This window comes from Mizuhopecten yessoensis, unplaced genomic scaffold (genome assembly GCF_002113885.1).
Source record: "Mizuhopecten yessoensis strain PY_sf001 unplaced genomic scaffold, ASM211388v2 scaffold7547, whole genome shotgun sequence".
NCBI lineage: Eukaryota > Metazoa > Mollusca > Bivalvia > Pectinida > Pectinidae > Mizuhopecten > Mizuhopecten yessoensis.
The window spans coordinates 554,194-574,536 of record NW_018407102.1 but is presented as its reverse complement, the minus strand read 5'-3'; the positions used below and the strand labels follow the sequence as shown (position 1 = coordinate 574,536).

At 35.0% G+C, this 20,343-nt stretch overlaps 2 protein-coding genes across 4 annotated transcripts in view; one reads left to right on the top strand and one right to left on the bottom strand.

The window, feature by feature from the left end:
• The window catches only part of LOC110453914 (fatty acid synthase-like), a 33,273-nt gene extending 32,806 nt beyond the window's left edge, over positions 1 to 467 (bottom strand). Inside the window, exon 1 of the mRNA XM_021503147.1 lies at positions 363 to 467. The gene's annotated coding sequence lies outside the window, so the exon portion shown is untranslated. The remainder of the gene's footprint in view (positions 1 to 362) is intronic.
• A 4,459-nt stretch (positions 468 to 4,926) lies between these two features.
• LOC110453901 (putative RNA-binding protein Luc7-like 2) lies at positions 4,927 to 20,343 on the top strand. Of its 3 annotated transcripts, XM_021503115.1 has the most exons (11): positions 4,928 to 5,090; positions 6,178 to 6,236; positions 7,669 to 7,763; positions 8,355 to 8,453; positions 12,973 to 13,083; positions 13,631 to 13,774; positions 14,269 to 14,457; positions 14,719 to 14,960; positions 15,172 to 15,333; positions 17,455 to 17,622; positions 18,674 to 20,343. In XM_021503115.1, exons 4-10 carry the CDS (start codon positions 8,358 to 8,360, stop codon positions 17,594 to 17,596), a joined length of 1,086 nt encoding a protein of 361 aa, XP_021358790.1. In that variant the 5' UTR covers positions 4,928 to 5,090; positions 6,178 to 6,236; positions 7,669 to 7,763; positions 8,355 to 8,357; the 3' UTR covers positions 17,597 to 17,622; positions 18,674 to 20,343. The 3 variants fall into 3 exon arrangements, with proteins under 3 accessions (XP_021358789.1, XP_021358788.1, XP_021358790.1); XM_021503114.1 differs by lacking the exon at positions 6,178 to 6,236 and having other exon boundaries at positions 4,927 to 5,090; positions 14,269 to 14,445; XM_021503113.1 differs by lacking the exon at positions 6,178 to 6,236 and having other exon boundaries at positions 4,927 to 5,090.

Here is a 20,343-nt window from a genome sequence, read left to right as displayed (position 1 = left end):
AAGATACAATTTAGATTGAATCTATCTGCAAATAAATTGAATATGTCTTCAATTTAATTGAATCTATATATCTTTAATTATTTGTTCGTGTATTCAATTCTTTGAAGATAGGTGCAGTTATTTGAAGATATGTTAATTTTGTATTCCATATTATTGTCAATTTTGTATTCAATATTACTGTCAAATTATCAAATATATAATATAGATATCTATTATTTAGTTGAAGATTTTGATTCAATTTTTGAACATGTGTTAGCTTAATTATATCTCTATGAATAAAACATGCAATATTTTTTATAATAAATTGAATTAAAATATTAACTCCGCAATAAAGGTATTGTTAGTTAACGATAAGTTTTTACCTGTCACAGATGTTGTCTGCTTCTCTCGTTATACCGCGTTGTAACTGAAGTGGTTGTTTTTACCACATATCGCTGCACTCGTCTGACGTTCCTCGAGTTACACACGTCGCATGGTCTTAAATGAGTGAGGTGTTATCGGAGTGGACCAATCAGAAACGTCGTTGGAATCGACTCAAGGCAAAACCACATCATCCGATGGAAGAGTGGAACAGGAGTGACTTTTGTAGGGAATTGGCATAGATATATCGAAGTTTAATGTGTTTACTTAATATTGAAAGAGTACAAAAATAAAGTTACCGTGAGTTCATGGTTAATTGTATTTACAAGGCAGTAACATCATACAAAGGAATTAGATTAGATCTAAGACGTAAAGTAACTGACCACGGCCTTCTGATCAAGGACAACTGTAGGCCTAAGTTTTAACATATAAACCCATGATACATGTTTACTTTGAAATTGACACTCGTAGCAGCAGATAATCCGCACTAATAATTAAACTTCTATCAATAGCATATATGGATATATCTTGTATCGCGGAAATAGCATAGAGTATGAATATATCTTGTATCGCGGCAATAGCATAGAGTATGGATATATCTTGTATCGCGGCATTATGAATATTCTTTGTTCAAAAGGGAACTTTTTGTGCAAAAATATCCATGTCCCCGGTATGCTTATACCACGGAATTAGCTTACCAATCCAAAAATAAATATATTTAATAAATCAGAATATCACATAGGAGAATACAACCCTGAGGGCCACCGACGATATGTACACGTCATGATAAGACAGATCACAGCAGAAGGCTTCCGCTGTTAATCTCCAAAGGCACGTTAGGTATATTTTAAAATATAAATTGGATTTGGCACAAGTCACTATAGTTAGAAACGTCCTTATAAAAGTAATTAGGAAAAGGAGTTTAACTTGTGTTTCCACCGAGAATCGAACCAGCGACACTTCGACTTGTTTTCTGTCCATCTATACCCTGGCAAAGTTCAAGAGGGACATCAAAACTCACCTCTTCACGTCTGCATTTTAGAATCTTTACAAAGACGTTATGTAAATGTGCACATTGCTTGCTTAAATGTATAAAAGTGATTGCAAGCCTTTGTTATTTTTTTCGTTTTCACAATAATAACCATTACAGTGGCGAATCCAGAGACCTATCTGGGGGGGGGGGTTCCAAATTTCCTGGGGGGGTTCCATGTGGGGAAAAAATTGTGGAAAATGGTGAAAATACATGATTTTTAAAGAAAATTCTCAGGGTGGGGGGTTTCCTGAAGCCCAAAAAACCCCTCTGGAACTGCCATTACTATTATCCATATGTTGTAAAACGCTTTAGAGTAATTTTACAAATTATATAGGACGCTATATAAATGTTGTATATTATTATTATTTAGGAGAACACTTGTATTGGCTAAGCCTGTTGTCTCATTCAATTGGTTTTGTCCAATACAATTTGATGAAATCGAACCAGCGACCCTCAGCTTCCCCGTCAGACAGCTGCTCTGCCGATTGAGGAAAGGGGAGATAGAAGGCTACCGTTATCAATTTACAATGAAACCCTGCCATACACACTTATAAAATTCACTCCGAGACAAAAAAAAGAACAATTATGAAAGCAACTTTGATGTTGCTCTGGAGAGCAACTTATGGTGTGGAAGAGGGATGGGCGCATTTCGAGCAGGAATACCAGCTGGTAGCGACTGGGTACATGGCCGTGGCCTAGCTGCTGGGAGTGGGCGGTTATTTTAGAGTCAACTAGGGTTTCACACCTCTATCACGGTTTGAACATGCCCCGCCACCAATCTCATCAATGTAAATTATCAATCATCGGGGTAGCATGCGCTCTATTTAAAAAATTGCATGACAACATCACGTACTAATGAAACCACAGGGACTTGACAATTGGTTACAGCTATATTTGGACCTACACGTTTTAGGGGTACTGGTCAACTTTCGGTAAAAATGTCACCCCAATTGATGATATATAACGTGTAAAATAATATTGAGCACCTTAGTTAAGGTCGAAATATAGCTGTAACAAATCATCATGTCCCTGTGAGTAAAACTGTTTATTACGGGAAGGTAATCTATTAAAATAAAGTCGATACCTAAACCACAGAATCTGGTGTTTGATATGGGGTTGCTGTAGACTTTGGCGACACTCAAAGTTTTGGTTAAAAATCATTTAAACATAAAAAATAAAAATAAAAATTATCATAAAAATCTATTATCTGTATATAAACTTACCATAACAATAAAACCCGCCACTTGTATCGTTATCTAGGTATATATCCGACGTAGAGAGATTGGTCATTTGGTTTAATGGTCATAATACCATACAATATATATAGGCTTTAACTCCCAATATTATCCTTTAAATCAAAAGTGGTGTAGTCAAATCAAAATATGCTGAAAACAGGTAGTTAAAACAGTTTGCCTAATTTTGGTCTAACGTCGTTCTTCGACCTCATACATTTCATTCATTCTTTATTACCTTAAACCTTGCGGTTTATCAGTACAGTGCATAGATAAAAACAAAGAAAGAATACATATGCTGAACTGGTCATTCTGTCGGGATACGCGTAGATAACCGTACGCTATATTTATCCATGGACTTAGATATCTTATAGTACATTGTGTTTGTTAACGACTGTATTACATCTGTCTCAACCTTGAAACCAAGGCTGTGTAGGGTCCAGGGCCTGTATTCATGAAACCGTTCTCATGCTCAAGTATGGATTTTGTGCTCGGTATTACTGTCTGACCTCGGAAAACAAGAGGGCTGGGGGTCAGCGTCAGGTCACGTCCCCGAGTGACCAAAGTGTTTCCGTCTACTTTATCGGTGTCAAATCCCATAATAACTCAATAACGTTTACTAGCTAGATCTGTGCAGCACGGTGTCGGCTTCTTTCTCATTTTTTTCCGCGAATCTGAAATTGATAGTTGCTTTCGTACAAAATCTGTAAATTTTCTACTTTACCGATGTTGCAGAATCCAAAGTTTCCTCCAGTGTCTTCATTAAAAATAAAAGATATACGTGTAATGTCTGCCTTTTACCTTATACATATTGTTATTATTATTTATCCCATTTCTTACCTGCGATATAGAACATTATTCTATCTCTAACCAGACATACAACTTTCAAAATGTCTAAGTCTGATGTCAAGGCCAGAGGAAACTCGGGATAGGTATTATGGTAGATATATATATCGATGGTGAGTAAATATTGGTCTTGAGAAAGAAGGAATGCCACATCGTGCGAGTAAACATTTTCGAATCGAGGGTTTAGATATATTATTAATTATAAACATGCATGTTGATTATACATGTATCCATTAAACCACATAAATATAAGACTACAAGATTAGATCATCATATTATTTTAATTCAACATAGTGTGAAATAACTGACTATAGGTTTGATAGGGTGCCGTGCTTTTATGTTTTTAAAAAGGAGACAGTCGGTTGTTTCGAACTGAATTCGGCTGTTCTTATGTGCGTAAAATTATATTTGTCATGCGATGCCTTGTTTCCTTTTGAACAAGCCGAGGTTACAGCTGATGTTATAATTTCTAGATGTTGAACAAGTTGTCATGTTTAACGCTCAATTAACGTGGATTCAAAGGATCACGTTTACATATGTACATACACGCGTGTACCCTTACTAGAAAAAGCTGTAATTCGTTTAAGGTAACTTACACAGGGTTTGTTTTAACTTTGCAATATAGTGGAGGAACGCTTTTAGTCGAAGAGCATTGCACGTGCAGGTGCTATTTACTTTGAGTATTTCTGAAATAATAATCATATATGTATAAATAGTTAGATAATTATTGTTACGTTTACTATATTCTTTAAAAAAAACACCGTATAGGTACAATAATAATCCCTTTATATGTGACCTTCGGATGACGGAATTTGGTACGGTCACCACGACGTACGTGTTAGTGCACGTGCCAGCTGGTAAGTGCTGATTGCACGATCACAGGTGTACAGCATGCGCTAGTTACTGTAAGCGTGAAACAGGGAAAAGGCTACTTTGCTTTTTAGGTCTCTGGTACAATTCAAATCTGCCACTGACTTGATATAGTACATGGCTTTATTATTTAGTAATATAAACCACGGACTTAGATAATCTAATTCCGTGTTTAAACTAAGTATCAGTTTTATTACTATGTTTTTAACCTTAATAGTGTGCTGAACAACTCACGTGACGATATTTAACTCAAACTCGAAATCAGATGGAGTAATCAATATCTGGGATACTGAATCCTGCATTTGGCACAGGAACCATGCAGGTCCCCGTGACATTAGGCAGAGTGCTGTTCACTTTTTTTTTTAAACAATTATTTTTCTACATCCTCTAATTCAATGGGTTGGATTCGGTTACTTCATCTGCATTCCTGGAATATTATTTGTCTTATGTGCCACCAGGGACGGTATACGTCGCTGGTGCCACCAATGATATCGCGTCAAAGAATGAGTCTCGTCAGAAGAGACAAAAGTAGTCGTTTGAAATCCCTTTGGGAGCCTCTGCGGGAAAATAGATGGCGCTTCGCGTCACGTTACATCCGGGTATTGTCTACGTCGCCATTTTACATTCGTCTTTTGCAATAAACGTGTTATTGGCAACATATTCCAAGCAATACCAAGCGAAATACAAAATGTCGGCCCAAGATCAAATGCGGGCAATGTTAGACGAGCTCATGGGCACGTCAAGGAATGGTAAGTTGTGTGCTGGTGCCGAGGACAAGATAACTAGATGTAGATTTTAACCCGGACTTGGACAACTGTTGAAAGTGGTGACTGCGTCGCCGGTTTCCGGCACCTAAGGATTTATATGTATAACATATATAGCCTACTTAATGCAATAAAGGGTGCTTGAATCCATTGCAATGCTCCAACACATCCGTAAGAACATTGTTATATTCGTTTCAGTACAATAGCGACCTGGACGGGACGTCCCAAACGTTCTACGCACACCGTGTACAAAATACGCTTCGTTTACGTACTAAAATACATAAATAATAGACAGTTGCTTAGACCGCCTTTTTAAATGGCCTCGGACGGTAGATTTGACCAGAAAATGCTCCTGTTATACAAGTGAGGAGTAGACCCTATCGCCAGAAATGATGATTAAAAACATTATTTCAAAGAAAGCATTTAAAAAATGATGATAGCAAAACATTATTTACTGTCTAAACTCTACTTTTATCCTATTCGGCCACTGCAACCTGCATGTACTTTCACTTCATATCCTTACATAGCTCTTGCTACTCTGTCGGCAAAGCACTGTATCCAAAATCTGGATCTGACCCCATATTTGGTTGATCAAGAACTGGGTTAAGAAATAAAAAGAGCATTCCTGCTTCAAATCAACAGGATTATAATATTTATATGATACAGAATAGCTTAAATAACGAATTTAACTATGGAACTTTGCATTCAAATGAAAAAAGGAAAAGGTGGTATTGAGGGGTTTTTTAAACTCTTGTGGGATTTTTTAGTTCTTTTTTAAAGCAATGCTTGCTGCAGACAGATTTGTTGTGTTTTTGAGTCGGATCATGATCTTAAATTATTCTAATATTTAGTATTCAGCAGTATTACTGGACTATATATATACAATATCTTGTTTTGAATAGTACAACACTCAAGCAAACATGTTTATTTGCAAAACTTTACTTCATAATTGTTGACAAATTTCCACACTGGTATTTCCATTTTGGCTTGTTTTTGTTGGTTATACTTGGATTCCCTTGTGATGTGAAAACCATGAAAAGTGTATTTATTATCTCATTCCCTGTTTTTGAAGGGAGCTATTTCATGAGCTGTTTCCCCGTCAAAAATGAAAGGGTGATGAAAGGCCAAGCCGTGAGTTGACAAATCTTAGATCTCTTGCAGATATTAATTGTGATTTTCTTGTTATTTAAAAAATATCTAGTTTTCTTGATCATTGTTAATTCTCTGCTTTGCTGATGATACATTCGAATTCTCACATTATAGCGATATATAGTGTGCCTTCAAGGTTCGAAAATAGAGGATGCATGCAGAAATTGTAATAAATGAATTCCTGCTGTTGCAGTGACTATAATAGAAGTAACAAGAGGAAGAGTAAGTTAACAATGGATATCAATTATATAAAGCTTTTTAATTACAATTTGCTTTAATATAATTTCAACATAAAAGGTAAATGATTTTGAACTCTTTGTGGGAAAGAGATATGGTGGATATTTATTTTCAGATGCAGAAGCGCAGGTTCTACTTTCAAGTAGGGAAGGCATGAATTGCTTGAAATAACCAGCCAATAGTATGTCATGTCAAGGACCTTCCTCATTCGCAGTGTGTATGTTATGAGAGAGAAAATTAAAGGGTTAAACATTTGGAATCTGTTTAGTACAGCATGGACTCCAAGATGATAGATCTGGTCCTATACAGAGTGATACCAACAGATGCACACAGCTTGTGAGTAGTGCAGTGTACTGTTGGTATATTTTTTTAATTGAAATATGGCTTCTTATTACACTGCTAATAGAAATTGAACATGATTTTTTTTCCCCATTTCATCAAATCATATTCACTGCTATGTTACACATATTAGTGGATAAATTTAAAATTGTTCACCTGTAATTCGATGTACATGATTGACAAACTCCCCTGCTTTTATGCCATTTTCTTTCATCTTGCTGTCCAATCATGAAATTGTTATATATGGTAGCAACATATAGCTGTTTGCTCCTTTTAAATTGTAAGATAAGATTTTCTGTTCACATGTTGTTGAATTGTAACATATAATTTCCTCAAAATTGAATGCTTTTTAGGGGACAAATGATTATGTTATTGCTGTGGTTTGGGAGGGGGTGAGGAACTTGGAAATATCAATCTTTCTCGGGAGATATTGCTACAAATTTTAAATGAAATATGATAAAACAAATCGTATTTGTGATTTAGGAGCAACCAGTGTTTGTTGTGTGAATAAGAAAGAAGCTTTCAGATTGTGATTTCGGAGTTATTTCAAGATATCATGAAACAGTTAATTAAATAGCACAATTTTGGTGCATATATAGTCAACCTTGACTGAATTTTCATCCATTTTTGGAATGGCCTTTATGTACATTTAAAGATTTGAGAATAAAATGAGTAATTTTGGAGATTTTAAAGCCTTAAATGACAAAGTGATACCAGCTTCTTTCTTATTTTATTAATGAAGGAATTGCCTATCTGGGAAGTGCAAACATTGGTAAAGGAGAAATCGTATTGTTATGTATGTTCTACGCTAATCAGTTTGTGAATGATAAATTTTTAGGGGACACCGCGAAGTACAAGGTGAAGTTTGATGATCCTCGGGTATGTAAGAGTTTCCTGCTAGCCTGCTGTCCTCATGATATTCTGTCAAGCACGGTAAGTTGCTCTCCTGTTAACTCTATCCCACTCAGTTCATTGCCATTTGGTACGTATGATAAACCAGTGAATTTTCTGCCAATGTCTCGCGGGCCTATATATGACTTAATTATTTTGGAAGTAAATAAAAATAACTTAATTTGGCACCTAGTTGTGGTGAAATTCTGATGAAATTTTAAAGGAAAAGGACCTTATAACTATCCAAATGTAATTGAGAAAAAGACTAAATGCAAAGTGACTCAAGAATATGACAGGTAAAGTAGCTGGAAAATCACAGAATTTGTTAAGAATATTGGAAATCGGGCCTTCCTGAATGATGGACAGCTTTATTAATGGTGGATTCAACTTGGGGTGTGATAAAGATACCTTCATGTGGGAAAATAGTCAAAGTATGTGGTAAGTTATTTGCGGGGAAAAATGTGTCTAAATACAGGTACACTACTCATCATTTACCCATACCTGTCTCCCTTGATTGATCAAATATGGCAGTTATAACTCGATACCACTTTAAGTACTCTGTTGATGTGATGGTGTTTTGTGCATTATAAAGGTTGTGATATAAACTGATGATGGTCTAATTTTATCTTATAGAGGATGGACCTTGGTGAGTGTCCAAAGATACATGACCTGGCACTGAGGGCAGACTATGAGTGGGCCACCAAAAAGAAGGACTACTACTATGACATTGATGTAAGATTCAGATAATAACAGGGCAAAAGGAATTTACCTGCTTATATCTTTTTTAGTTGCCCCTGGAGCAGTCCCAAATTTTGACCTTTGTTGTCTCGGCCTGTTAAGTGTGTGCTTCTGTCGGAATATACCAGGCGCAAATTACAAGCTCTTGGATAACTCGGATATCAATTTCCTTTTTAACCAGGAATAGGATAAAACCTAAAGGCGTTTCAAATTTCACACAGGAATTACATATAACCTAAAGATGTTCCGAGTATGAATCGGGCACCTTTGAGGTTCCCGACAGGGGTAAACTAACGTTTTATAAATTGCTATTGATTGATTTAGATATTTCATGCCCGACCAACGACTACCATTAATATTTGCGTATAGTGCACACTTTTTTAAGGAAAAATGAAGTGTCAAAAAAGGGGTGTACACGATACTCCGATAAATAAACTTGAGTAAAGTAGGCCCAACTTTTCAGGACATTACGTTGTGAATTGATAAATACCACATATCAGGAAACATAACTAAGAATTGCATCGCATTTATCACTCTGGGGTTAAAATGTCATTCTTTGGTAAAATCATGCTGAATTCTTCAATCTTGACAGTAGGAATGTGTCGAAACGACATGGGTTAAGTGGCAAAGTTAGCAAGTTTGTGTACCGCAAAAAGTCAAGGTCGTCTGATACTATTAACCGCAAGGAATTTACAAGGTGACATCCATGCAAATTAAACCGATAATGATAAAAGTTTGAGTTTGAAAAATAAATATTAACAGGTTCAAAACAGCCAAAGACATTCCCATCTTTTATTTTCCAAAGGAGAATTTTTTTCTTTTTTTTTCTTTTAAAATTTTTACATTTAGTTACAATATATATACATCACATGACATAACAGACATGTATATAAAGACGCACACTCATTCATTATCATGCAAACACCAATACAATTATCAGAAAGGAAAGGTAGGATTGTTGAAAATTTGTATTACATTTTGAATTTCTCTGTAAGCTAGCTGTCAGTGTGAGCGTAATCAATATTTTCATTTCCTCAATATAACAATTATATTAATAAATTTGTAAGTAACTTGTGGTAATTTCAAGTTTGGGTGTTTCAAAAAAAGTTTTGCCATTTGGCCCATTCTCTTTGAAACTGATTTAAGTAGCTTTCTCCTATACTTCTAGCAATGTATTGCTTTCTTATTATGTCTCCCCTTCGAATGAAAGAAGACACATTGTATTAATACTGGTTCTTCTTCTTCTGGTTCTTCTTATCGCAATTTATCCAGGCCAAAACATGTAAAACGTCGAAGATATCTTGATGAAACTTTAGGTATGCATGCATCACCCACAGAATTATGTCACTGTGACCTTCACCTCAAGATCAAAGGTCAAATAAGTGGTCTTGTTTTTGACTATATACAGAGATACAGCCCTTTGTTTAATTTTAATACCGAAGTTTGTCCGGAGCAGAAGTTTCATGTTATTTCACCTACGTTGACTAAACTTACCATATTTATGTATCTTGGGAAGGTGGAAACTCTCGCACTAAAATCAGGTTTTGTATCCCACTAGAGTTATCACCCTTTGTTTATTTTTAATACCGAAGTTTGTTCACGACATAACTTCTAAACCATTAAAGATATCTTAATCAAACTTGAAGTACACCTGCATCACCCACAGAAGGTGTGCAGTGCACTTGCATTAGGTCTTGTGCTTCACTATATACAGAGTTATGACCCTTTGTATAATTTTAATACCGAAGTTTGTCCGGAGCACAAGTTCCATGTTATTTCACCTACGTTGACCAAACTAACCATATTTGCGTATCTTGGGAAGGCGGAATCTCTCGCACTAAAATCATGTTTTATGCCCAACTATATACAGAGTAATGGCCCTTTGTTTATTTTTAATACCGAAGTTTGTCCACAGCATAACTTCCATATTATTTCACCTACGTTGACCAATTTTGCTACAGTTTTAATGTATCTTATGAAGTAGGAGCAGAGTTCTCCCCAGGCCATTTAGCTGATACAGCTCCGGCTCAGCTTCAGTTTCAAATCCTCCCTGCAGTATCAGCTTGATTGACCCGTATCACCTTAGACTATGAACCGTATCACCTTGTTATTTGTACTGAAGGTGGTCTTTTTACACAAGAAATTGACACTGATTAAATCACAAGGCTGACCCAAGTGCAGCAATGACCCCCCTGGTCAGTTACACAATAGGCGTATTGCCACAGGGGGTTTGTAATTAGTCGGGAAGGGGAGCAGACGACAAGCCGGCAGGTGTTCGGTAAGCATGCTCACTGGAGCCTAAAGCAATGATTACCACAGGATCCTTTCAGCATGGTCAATAGGTGATTAATTTGGGTAACTACTGTTGGATTAAGAAAACAAACACTTATTACATCTATTATCAATCAATTTACTCACATATGATTGCATTTGACAACGCTGAAATAGCGTGTGTATTCAGTTAGTAATGGTCGCCAACTTGGATTGTGTAAAGTACAGACCGGAAAACGGAATTAAAATCTGGACTTGTTGTTTTTAAGGAAGAAGGGCTCAAATGAAAATACTGTTTTAATCTTTGATCCCATTTACTGACAGCAGTATTTAATACAGTTTTGAAGGAAATAAAAACACTACATTTTATTAAAACATTTTCTCTTACAATAATAAGAAATGTGATATAAACTTTTTCATGTAAGTGTTTCCCCCTATAGCACTAACAGCTTTTAAATATTTCTTCTTTAAATTATTTTTAATTGGGATAAAGTTATGGATACAAATGTCAAGATAAGAGACAAATGTCAAATTTATTATTCTATGTACAAAACTCATACACCTTTCTATAAATTGCATTTTTTTTAAGAATATTTAAAACTATAATATTCCTGTAAATTCAGAAATAAGGAACACTTATTTCTTTCTTGGGTTTTAGTGTTCATCAAAATGTAAGTGTTTCCCCAAAGTAACTATTTAAACATAATATTACCCCCCCCCCCCCCTACCTTAAGTTTGATAAGGTATTATAAGGTATTATATTACCGTGTCCATCTTGAACGTTCGTTGCAAATGAAACATATCAGCTTAAACAAATTCTGGGGAGAACCCTGAGGAGTGTTGTATTCTTCATTCGGGTCTCATGCCCCCACTATATATAGAGACCAGTGATCCATCCACAATTTATTTTAATGAGTCCTTTTCAACTGGATTGCTAAAAACAATGAGTCCCACAATGTTTGATTTAACTATTTTCAGAAATTCTGTGAGTCCCATCAAAATTCTATGAGTACAGGACTCGGGACTCGCATGCGGATTTATCACTGAAGAGATATGGCCCTTTGTTAATTTTTTATACCGAAGTTTGTTTATTGGCTAATAAGGGGAGACATGTTTTGTTCACAAAAATTCTAGTTAATTCCATGTGTTGGCATGGCTACCTGAACAGTGTGTATGTATTTACACCTAGTCATTGTTTACCATTTTGATTGACAGGTGGAAATATATCTGTTGTAGCTTGGTCAATCATTTATCGGAAAATGATCATACAGAATAATGGGGTGACTTTCATGCCATTCTGACATATTTCTAGTTTTCTAATGCTTCTTACTTTTATGAAAGTTGTCCCATGGAAAGTGGAAAATAATAAGGCTAGAGTCAAAGGGAGAACATTGGAGGAGTTAATTTTAGTCTTTGGCTTAAGAAAATAAGCCCGAGTTATTCATACACTGTCTTTTTACATGAATGTGTGTAAATTTATTTTTTACAAGGGATATATGAATTACTATATGTGACATTATGTTATAAAATTGGTTGGTTTAGGTTTTGTGTTATGATTGATTAGTGTTCTTCACAAACTGAAAAAGGCACAGGATCGGTTAAAAATGAAAATAAGTGGCAATGAATCGTAAACAAAAAAATGCATATCTACTGGTAATGATACGTTAATCTAGAAGTAATAATGTACATGTTTTATAAGTTGAGGCATGGTTTACAATTATCACTATATATGGATATATTTTCAGACTCCTGTGCACAGGTTGTGGTACAGAATTTAAAGACCTGTACCCAAAATATAAAACCGACCAATACCTGGGTACATGTTCTGTTGAATTTAAAATGTTAACACATCAGTTGTTAGATTTCAGTCAGGATTATTGAAACATTTTAATTCGTTAGCTGTAATGAGGGGTACCATTGTTCCCATTTCTTGCTCAGTAATAGCTATAGGTCATCAGTTTGTTTACTATTGAACTTGATATGAAATCATTTCTGACACTGTAGTGTGTGGTATGTTCAATGAATGATGCTTTGTAACATTTTGTTTAGTCAGATAAGCTTCACTTTAAACAGTGACTTGAATTTTTGCTGTGCAATCTTTTGAAATATATATAAGATTATGTAAGAGTATATACAGACATAACTACGGAATTTAGGTTTAGCTTACAGAATTTTTTCAAAATCTGTCTGAATGCTAAAATTAAGTTAAAAAAAATCTTAAAAAGTAACTTTGTCAATCTAGGCCATGGAACATCTACAGAGTTTCATCGCAGACTGTGACAGAAAAACAGAAATGGCCAAGCGACGTTTGAAGGAGACCCAGGAAGAGCTCAGTGAGGAGGCCAACCAGAAGGTACCCTAATCTGATCATGTTTATCTTGTTTCATGAGGATCGCTGATAGAAATCCAGATATAGCAGGGATGTAAAATTGCACAGCCCAACACCATTCAAGTTAATCTAATATCACAGTTAGTAAAAAAAAATCAATATTTACTATGAATGTGTAAAGGTCATCTTGTAGAATTTGAATAAAAAATGCAAGCAGGCTAGTATCATTGAATACTGTGATATGCATGAAAATGGATTCAGTTTGCTTCTGTGAAAAGTTGCAATGGAAACATTGGCCAAAGTGCATTTACACTGCCTAAAATTTTATAGAGTGAAATACAGCACTGTTAAAGAGCAATATAGGAGGCCAAGGAGGGCATTTGGAATTTAATGGAGATTACTTCAAAACTTTGTTATATTTGTTTCTCAGAATCTTTTTCATTAGGTCTGTGAAGTTCTTTTGTGTCATTTTCCTGCAAACATTCAAGATAGGTTTCAATGTAACCCACTGATGACTTCAGTCAACATATTGGTACATGATCTCTTGAACAGAATTTAATCTTAAATGCAGGCAGAAAAGATTCATGCACTGGGAGAGCAGCTTGGAGAAAATATGGCCAAGGCGGAGACCATGGGGGGCGAGGGAGAGGTGGAGGAATCTCTCAAACTCATGGAAGAAGTAGAGGAACTGAAGAAAAATAAAAGCCTTGCTGAGGTTTGTATAATATTCATTAGCTCCCCTTGTGGGAAGTACCACATTGAGCTACAACCTTTGCTGGCATGGATATAACACATTGTGTGATAAATGAAAAGATGACCATGACAACGTCATGCTGGGTATACCGGCTTTGATCCAAGTTTACTGTTTACTGTTTTCAACACAGAGGGGCGTCGTCATCAGAACAAAATAAATACAAAAAGGCAGGTATAAGGTTAAAACTGCGGTGCCTAACCTGGTAACAATAATAGCAAGATTTGCTTGAATGACACAATACAACATGTACAATCAAATGACGTGTTGAATAACAGCGAGGGCTGGCTAAAAATGGGGGAATTGATATATAGCAGTGAAAGTGAAGTCTACACACGTTGTATGATAGTGAAATATCTGGCAATACACATTTATTTTTGTTTACAATGAATTCACATGCCGTATTATAAGAGGATTTTGATATATTTTTAAACTTCTGTTTCTTCTATGATTCACAGCAAGACTACCGAAATTCAATGCCAGCCTCCAGTTACCAGCAACAGAAGTTGCGTGTGTGTGAGGTCTGTTCTGCCTACCTAGGTATCCATGACAATGACAGACGACTGGCTGACCACTTTGGTGGAAAACTTCATTTGGGGTTCATCACAATCAGAGAGAAGTTGGAGGAGCTTAAAGTAAGGATAAATGTAAACACTTTTTTCAACTCTTGATCAAATTATTTAAAAAGTTCGATTAGAATTCAACCTTTAATGCATGATTTTGAGCTGTTCTTCCTCAGTTTATGAACTTCATCATTTGGTCTTAAGATAAGATTTGTTTTGCTGCTTTCATTTCCATTTTCAGTAGTTGATGGCTTTTATACATATTAAAGTCCTGTCTTGACAGATCAACTGGTATATGTTGATAGCGCATGGTGAAGTACACAAATGTAACTTTAATTATTTTAGACACGTGTTGCTGAGAGAAGGAATTTGCGAGAAAAGGAAAGGGAAGAACAAAAAGTTAAGAGAGAGAAAGAAGAGGAAGCAAGAAAAAGTAAGAGTGCCAGTCCCGTCCGTAGACGTAGTCGCAGTACCAGCAAGCGCAGTCGAAGTAGGAGTAAAAGTCGAAAGAGGAGCCGGTCACGTAGCAACAGTCGTGATAAAAACAGAAGACGCCGGTCACGTAGCAGTAGTCGTAGTAGGAGGAGGTATGTAATACACCTATGTAATTTCCTAAATATGTAGTTTAAAGTTAAAAAAACTTGTATTATAATTACATTTCAAATTTGTCACTTAACACTGATCTGTTATCCATTCTTTATCTTACACTTGAAGGTTAATATGGATGGTTTGTAAATTATCATTAATGTCTGGAAAAATCCCAGGAAAGGTAACTTTATTCATTGTTATGTTTCTCAGATCAACATCTAGGACAAATGATCGTAGATCACACAAAAGGTCAAGGCATTCAAGATCCAGGTCCAAGTCTAGGCGGTCTAGATCACGAGGTTCCAGATCACGGCGTTCAAGGTCACGTCGATCAAGGTCACGTTCCAGGTCAAGGTCACGAAGACATAAAAGGTAAATTATGAAAGTGGGATGTTGTTAAATTATATAAACTGACTTGTAATTCAGGATAGTTTTGTGTCATATTAGCCTGAATTGATCATATAACATTATGGAACAGTCACTTCAAAACCTGAACATTTTGAGGTTAAGTTTGGACTTAGGAACAATTTGGTGTGTCAAGTTTTGTCAATTTTCCACCAAGCAACATTTATATATAGGTTTTTATAATTCTCCAGAAGTTGGTTTCTTTACTTAAACAACTTTTATCACCAAAGTGATGATGTTATCAGTTCATATCAAGAGTATTTGAACTAAAACAGTTGCTATGAAGCATAATCTCCAGATACAGGAATGTTACCATGCATCACATATATAAAATTTTGTCTGTAGAGAAAAAAAAGACAACTGTATCATTGTGTCTGCAGCATAATATTTTTTAAAGAAGTGGCATGAGTAACTAAAGATTTAATATTAATTTCATTTGGCCTTCAGTAGAATACAACCACATACACAAAATAGATAATGAAAAAATGAATTATAATTGAGATAAAATTCAGTCTTGGTTCAAATGAGGGTTCCTCTGTTATTTCGGACTTTCCATTATTTTGAATAAACTTGTGAAATTTTACACTTTCATTGTTTTAAATATGTCTAAAAGAGATAAAAACAGATAATGTTTAAATAAGTTTCAAAAGCAAAAAAATAAAAATCCTGTACAAATTATAGCTGAAATCGGCATGTATTTTCACTCCAAATTGTGACATTGAAAAAGACCTTTGTATAAATCACAGAGTGTCCTATTATTATGAAGGGAATAATACAATGTAAAGAAAAGATATCAATACATGTACTGAGGTAATACAATCGTACATACTAGCACAGAATAAAGAAAAATATGACATTGAAGGAAGTCGTTTCGTTCGTAACTTTGTGTACCTTTTCCTGTTCACATTCTGATTAATCTTTTTCATGTAAATGATGATAGTTTCATACGGAAATTTACACGCATTGCATCATAACCCCTAAAAAAGAAAGGAGGAGGCATTCTCTTGCTTTAAATTTTGTTAAACTAAGACAATCATGCGATGCATCCTGATTGTCGTCCAAATCGTTACGGACAAAACGTGTAACTGGGAAACCTTAAATCTAAATATAGATTGACCTAGATGGCGCCTGTAGTGGGTATTGTCCTCTGTCAGGTTATAGACCATGCACACTTGTTTGATATTTGGCGTACTGGCTTGAATGACAACCTTGTCCTGTCCAGCGGTGATATGTTATGTCCATGACGGGATGCTCATTTTTAAACATTTTTCGTGATTTGAAGTGAACAGTTATGCTATCTAACACGAATAGCAAGAAAGTGTATGACACTGTTCATTTACATTGATATTTCAAATGACATCCACTTTTGATGTCTCCAACAAGTTGTATAGACACCTGACATGTTCGATCATGTATTGGTTTACAGTAGCAAAAATTGCTAATTTTGAAGTCTGCATTAAGTTTTTATTAAATAGTTAAATGAGCCCTGAATAAGAATGTGTTGGGGCTACGTCGCATACAAGTAAACAAGGAACATTGAGAGTTATTATTGTGACATAACAATAACATTATATTACAAGTAAAGGGAGATAATCACATATTAATAAAAACAGTAATAATCATCACAGAAAAAGAAAGTATCCATATACCAGGTTTATAAGTGATTGGGAGTCCCCTACCTACAAAGGCCCCTTAGATATGACCCTTTTGGAACAATTAATATATAAAAAATAGTGTTGATATATGAAAAGCATTAAATGTGATCACAGATGAGTAGTATTCAGAATAAGTAAATAAAAGACAAAGTTAATAGTGAATGAAAACTTGTATATCACAAAAGAATTACTTAGGACTTAGGATTAAAACACTATGAAGTGGAATATACATACAATGCTAATATAGCAAAGAATAAAAATTGACCCAATATACACTATTTTAGTAATTGGAATTCAAATACAAATAAGATGCTGCAAAATGTAGAATAGAATTAAAGCATATACGAAATGAAAAACATACTACATGTACATACATACTGCCAGTATGCATACCTCTAGAAAGAGATTTTTCCACCAAATGTTTGTTCTTCAGGAGGTCAAGGTCAAGGTCAAGACGTTCCAGAAGCCGATCAAAGTCCAGGAGGCATCGCCACCGGTCAAGGTCAGCATCAGCGTCGCGCAGAAGTAGGAGCGCAGAAAGGGATCGCAGACGAGACTCGAGGTCAAAGTCCTGAGACAGTCATCATTCATAACCCCTTAGGTGTGTATTGTTAGGAATACCCCGACATCCACCACAACTGGTCAAACCTCTGATCTGGATTTTTCTCAATATTTTCCATGCAGTTTACATACTCCCAGTATGCATACCTCTGGAAAGAGATTTTTCCAGCAAATGATCAGTATTCAATAACTCGGTGAACATGTGATTCTGTTTCAATACAGTAGTTTTGATGAAACCAAAAAAAGTCCTTCCTTTGCAATCGTTCATTCAGAGATCTTTGGAACTAGGGAAAAATTGGTAAAATAGACCTAAAGCAAAATGGACTCGATACCTGTACATTATATTTCAGCTCTTGTGAATTGATATAATTTATCTCTGATAAGGTTTGAATAAAAAAAACATCCTTCTGTGAAGTTAAGTATGTAATCTTTAAACACCTACCTTTGTCAGAGCTTATCTTGTGGTCATCCTTTTTGTCCCTATTTCATCATTTGGCTCCTGACAAAAATGTTTAACCATATTTCATGAAAACTCAAACTAGTATAGGGGTTTCCAGCAGTTGAATTATCTGTAGTAGGAGGGTATTTTTGGTATTTTTACTGGCTACACATGCAACCCCTGCTAGTGTTTCTAACAAAAATCTCTAGTGATCAAAGTCATACATTTAAGGTTTATGTAACAGCAACAATAAATATTTGACATGTCTTCAGTTTCCTCAGTAAAGTTTTAAATCAAACACTTGATGTATCTACATGCTAATGTTCCTGACATCAATCTTTCAAGACTACATGCAAGCTCAACTTCTGCCACGATCACATTTATATTAATATTAATAAAATATGTATACCATACTATGGCTTCCATACTGATGTCCAAGGGCCTGTTATGTACATTCGCACTACTCTTGCTTGTAATTTTTCAGTTTACATTGTACAAAGTTCATGAACAGTCATTATCAATACACTTAATAATTTTCAATGAGAATAGCAAAATAGTTTAATAAGGCAAATTTGATAAGTTCTTTTTGTCTGATGACATCATGACCAAGACTTTTTATTGTTCTGACCTGCCCTTTTTAACTGTTTGACAGATTCAAAAGGTGAAAGTGCTTGCAGAGAATGGAGGAACCAAAAAGAAAGAACGCTTACAGATAATGCTGTGATTCTATTTGAACTGTATCCAGTGGATATGAGGGGTGTTCTTGTTGCACATAATATGGACAAGGATTTTCTCTTTATGTACATATTACAATATCATTGGTTTGGTGAGACTTTCAGATTTTGATACTGCAACTTCATCTGTGATAGATGATCATGAATATGAAGTGACTTGCAGCAGAATTGTATTCATATTTTCTGTTTTCCATGTTTCTCTAGATTTACAACATAAACTGTTGGTTTATTTGAAAAACAAAAACATGTGATGGAGAATAAAAATATCCATTACTACAGATTTGAGTTGTATGTTAATTTAGTTGACTAAATGAAAGGGTCTTTTAAAAGTTTTATTTGTACATGGTATTGCTGTTCATTGTGAACTGATTTTAATCATTGTATAAATTCATTAAAACATATTTTTCATTTTTGTGTTTTAAATTGTAACTGAACATTGGTAATTATATGAGAGTCCCAAATGAAAGCAAAGCGTATTTCTATGTTATGTTTATAAACATTTTGCTATCACGCATGGCCCTTAGGGCCAGATGAGCTTATGCCATGTCAAAGTGTCAGTCTGTTACACAACATTGGACTTGACATTGATTTTTTTTACTAAAGACAACTATGGAAATTTGTTAAATTTTGTATTGAGCAATGCTAAGCAAATATCATTCCATGTCAGGGGTGTACAGTTTCACTAGCCTGGAACTAGTTGATTTTATGTAAGGGCTGGTGAAAAATGTCTTTTTTTTCTATGAGAATATAGATTAGGTTGGTATTGATTTTTTTTAGTTAACATCTTCCTACAGGCTAGTAATTAAAAATATAAAATTGAACACCCCTGCATGTGTGTTAAATGCAAGTTAGTTTTAACCAAAATCTGGAGAAATATTGCCGTTATTGTGATTGTTAGTTAACATTTTCAAGTTCCCATTCAGATATCAAATAAAAACAGGTGAGAGATAAAGGTCCCTCTGGCATCTTCTTCATGTTAAGATAAGTAATTTAAATGATGAATTTCAATATTTTACCATTCTTATCAGAAATTAAAGTTAGAAGTTTTAACATACATATCTAGTGAAGAATTTAATGTAATTTAATATTTTTAACATGCAGTATTTTGGATTTATTGACTGATTTTGTTTTAATGGCAAATGTAATGTATGAAAATATTAAAAAAACCTTTTCAGCTGAAATCATGCAATGTACATGAATTTAGAAATTGTTCAAGGTATTGCATCAATATTATATATTTGGACCAAAATGACCAGTTGCTCTGACCTCTGATCCACTATATTGTTTGCAGGCAAATCAATATTTGTTACAGAGCATATGTAGATCTACTATTCAAGTTAGAGGTGAAACGACCTTGGCACCCTAAGATGTGTATGAACATGTGGGCTAAATGCAATTGTCCAATATGAATTTTCCATGTCAAGGTAAATGCCACATGTCATTTTGGTCAGACTATAACTGTCTACAAAGTAAGTACTTATTCCATACCACTAACTAAATTTTTCTGATTAAGTTACATGTAAACATGTTTGGTTACTATGTTATTGAAGGCAAGTATGTTAATATCATTAAAAGCCATTGCCCTGTA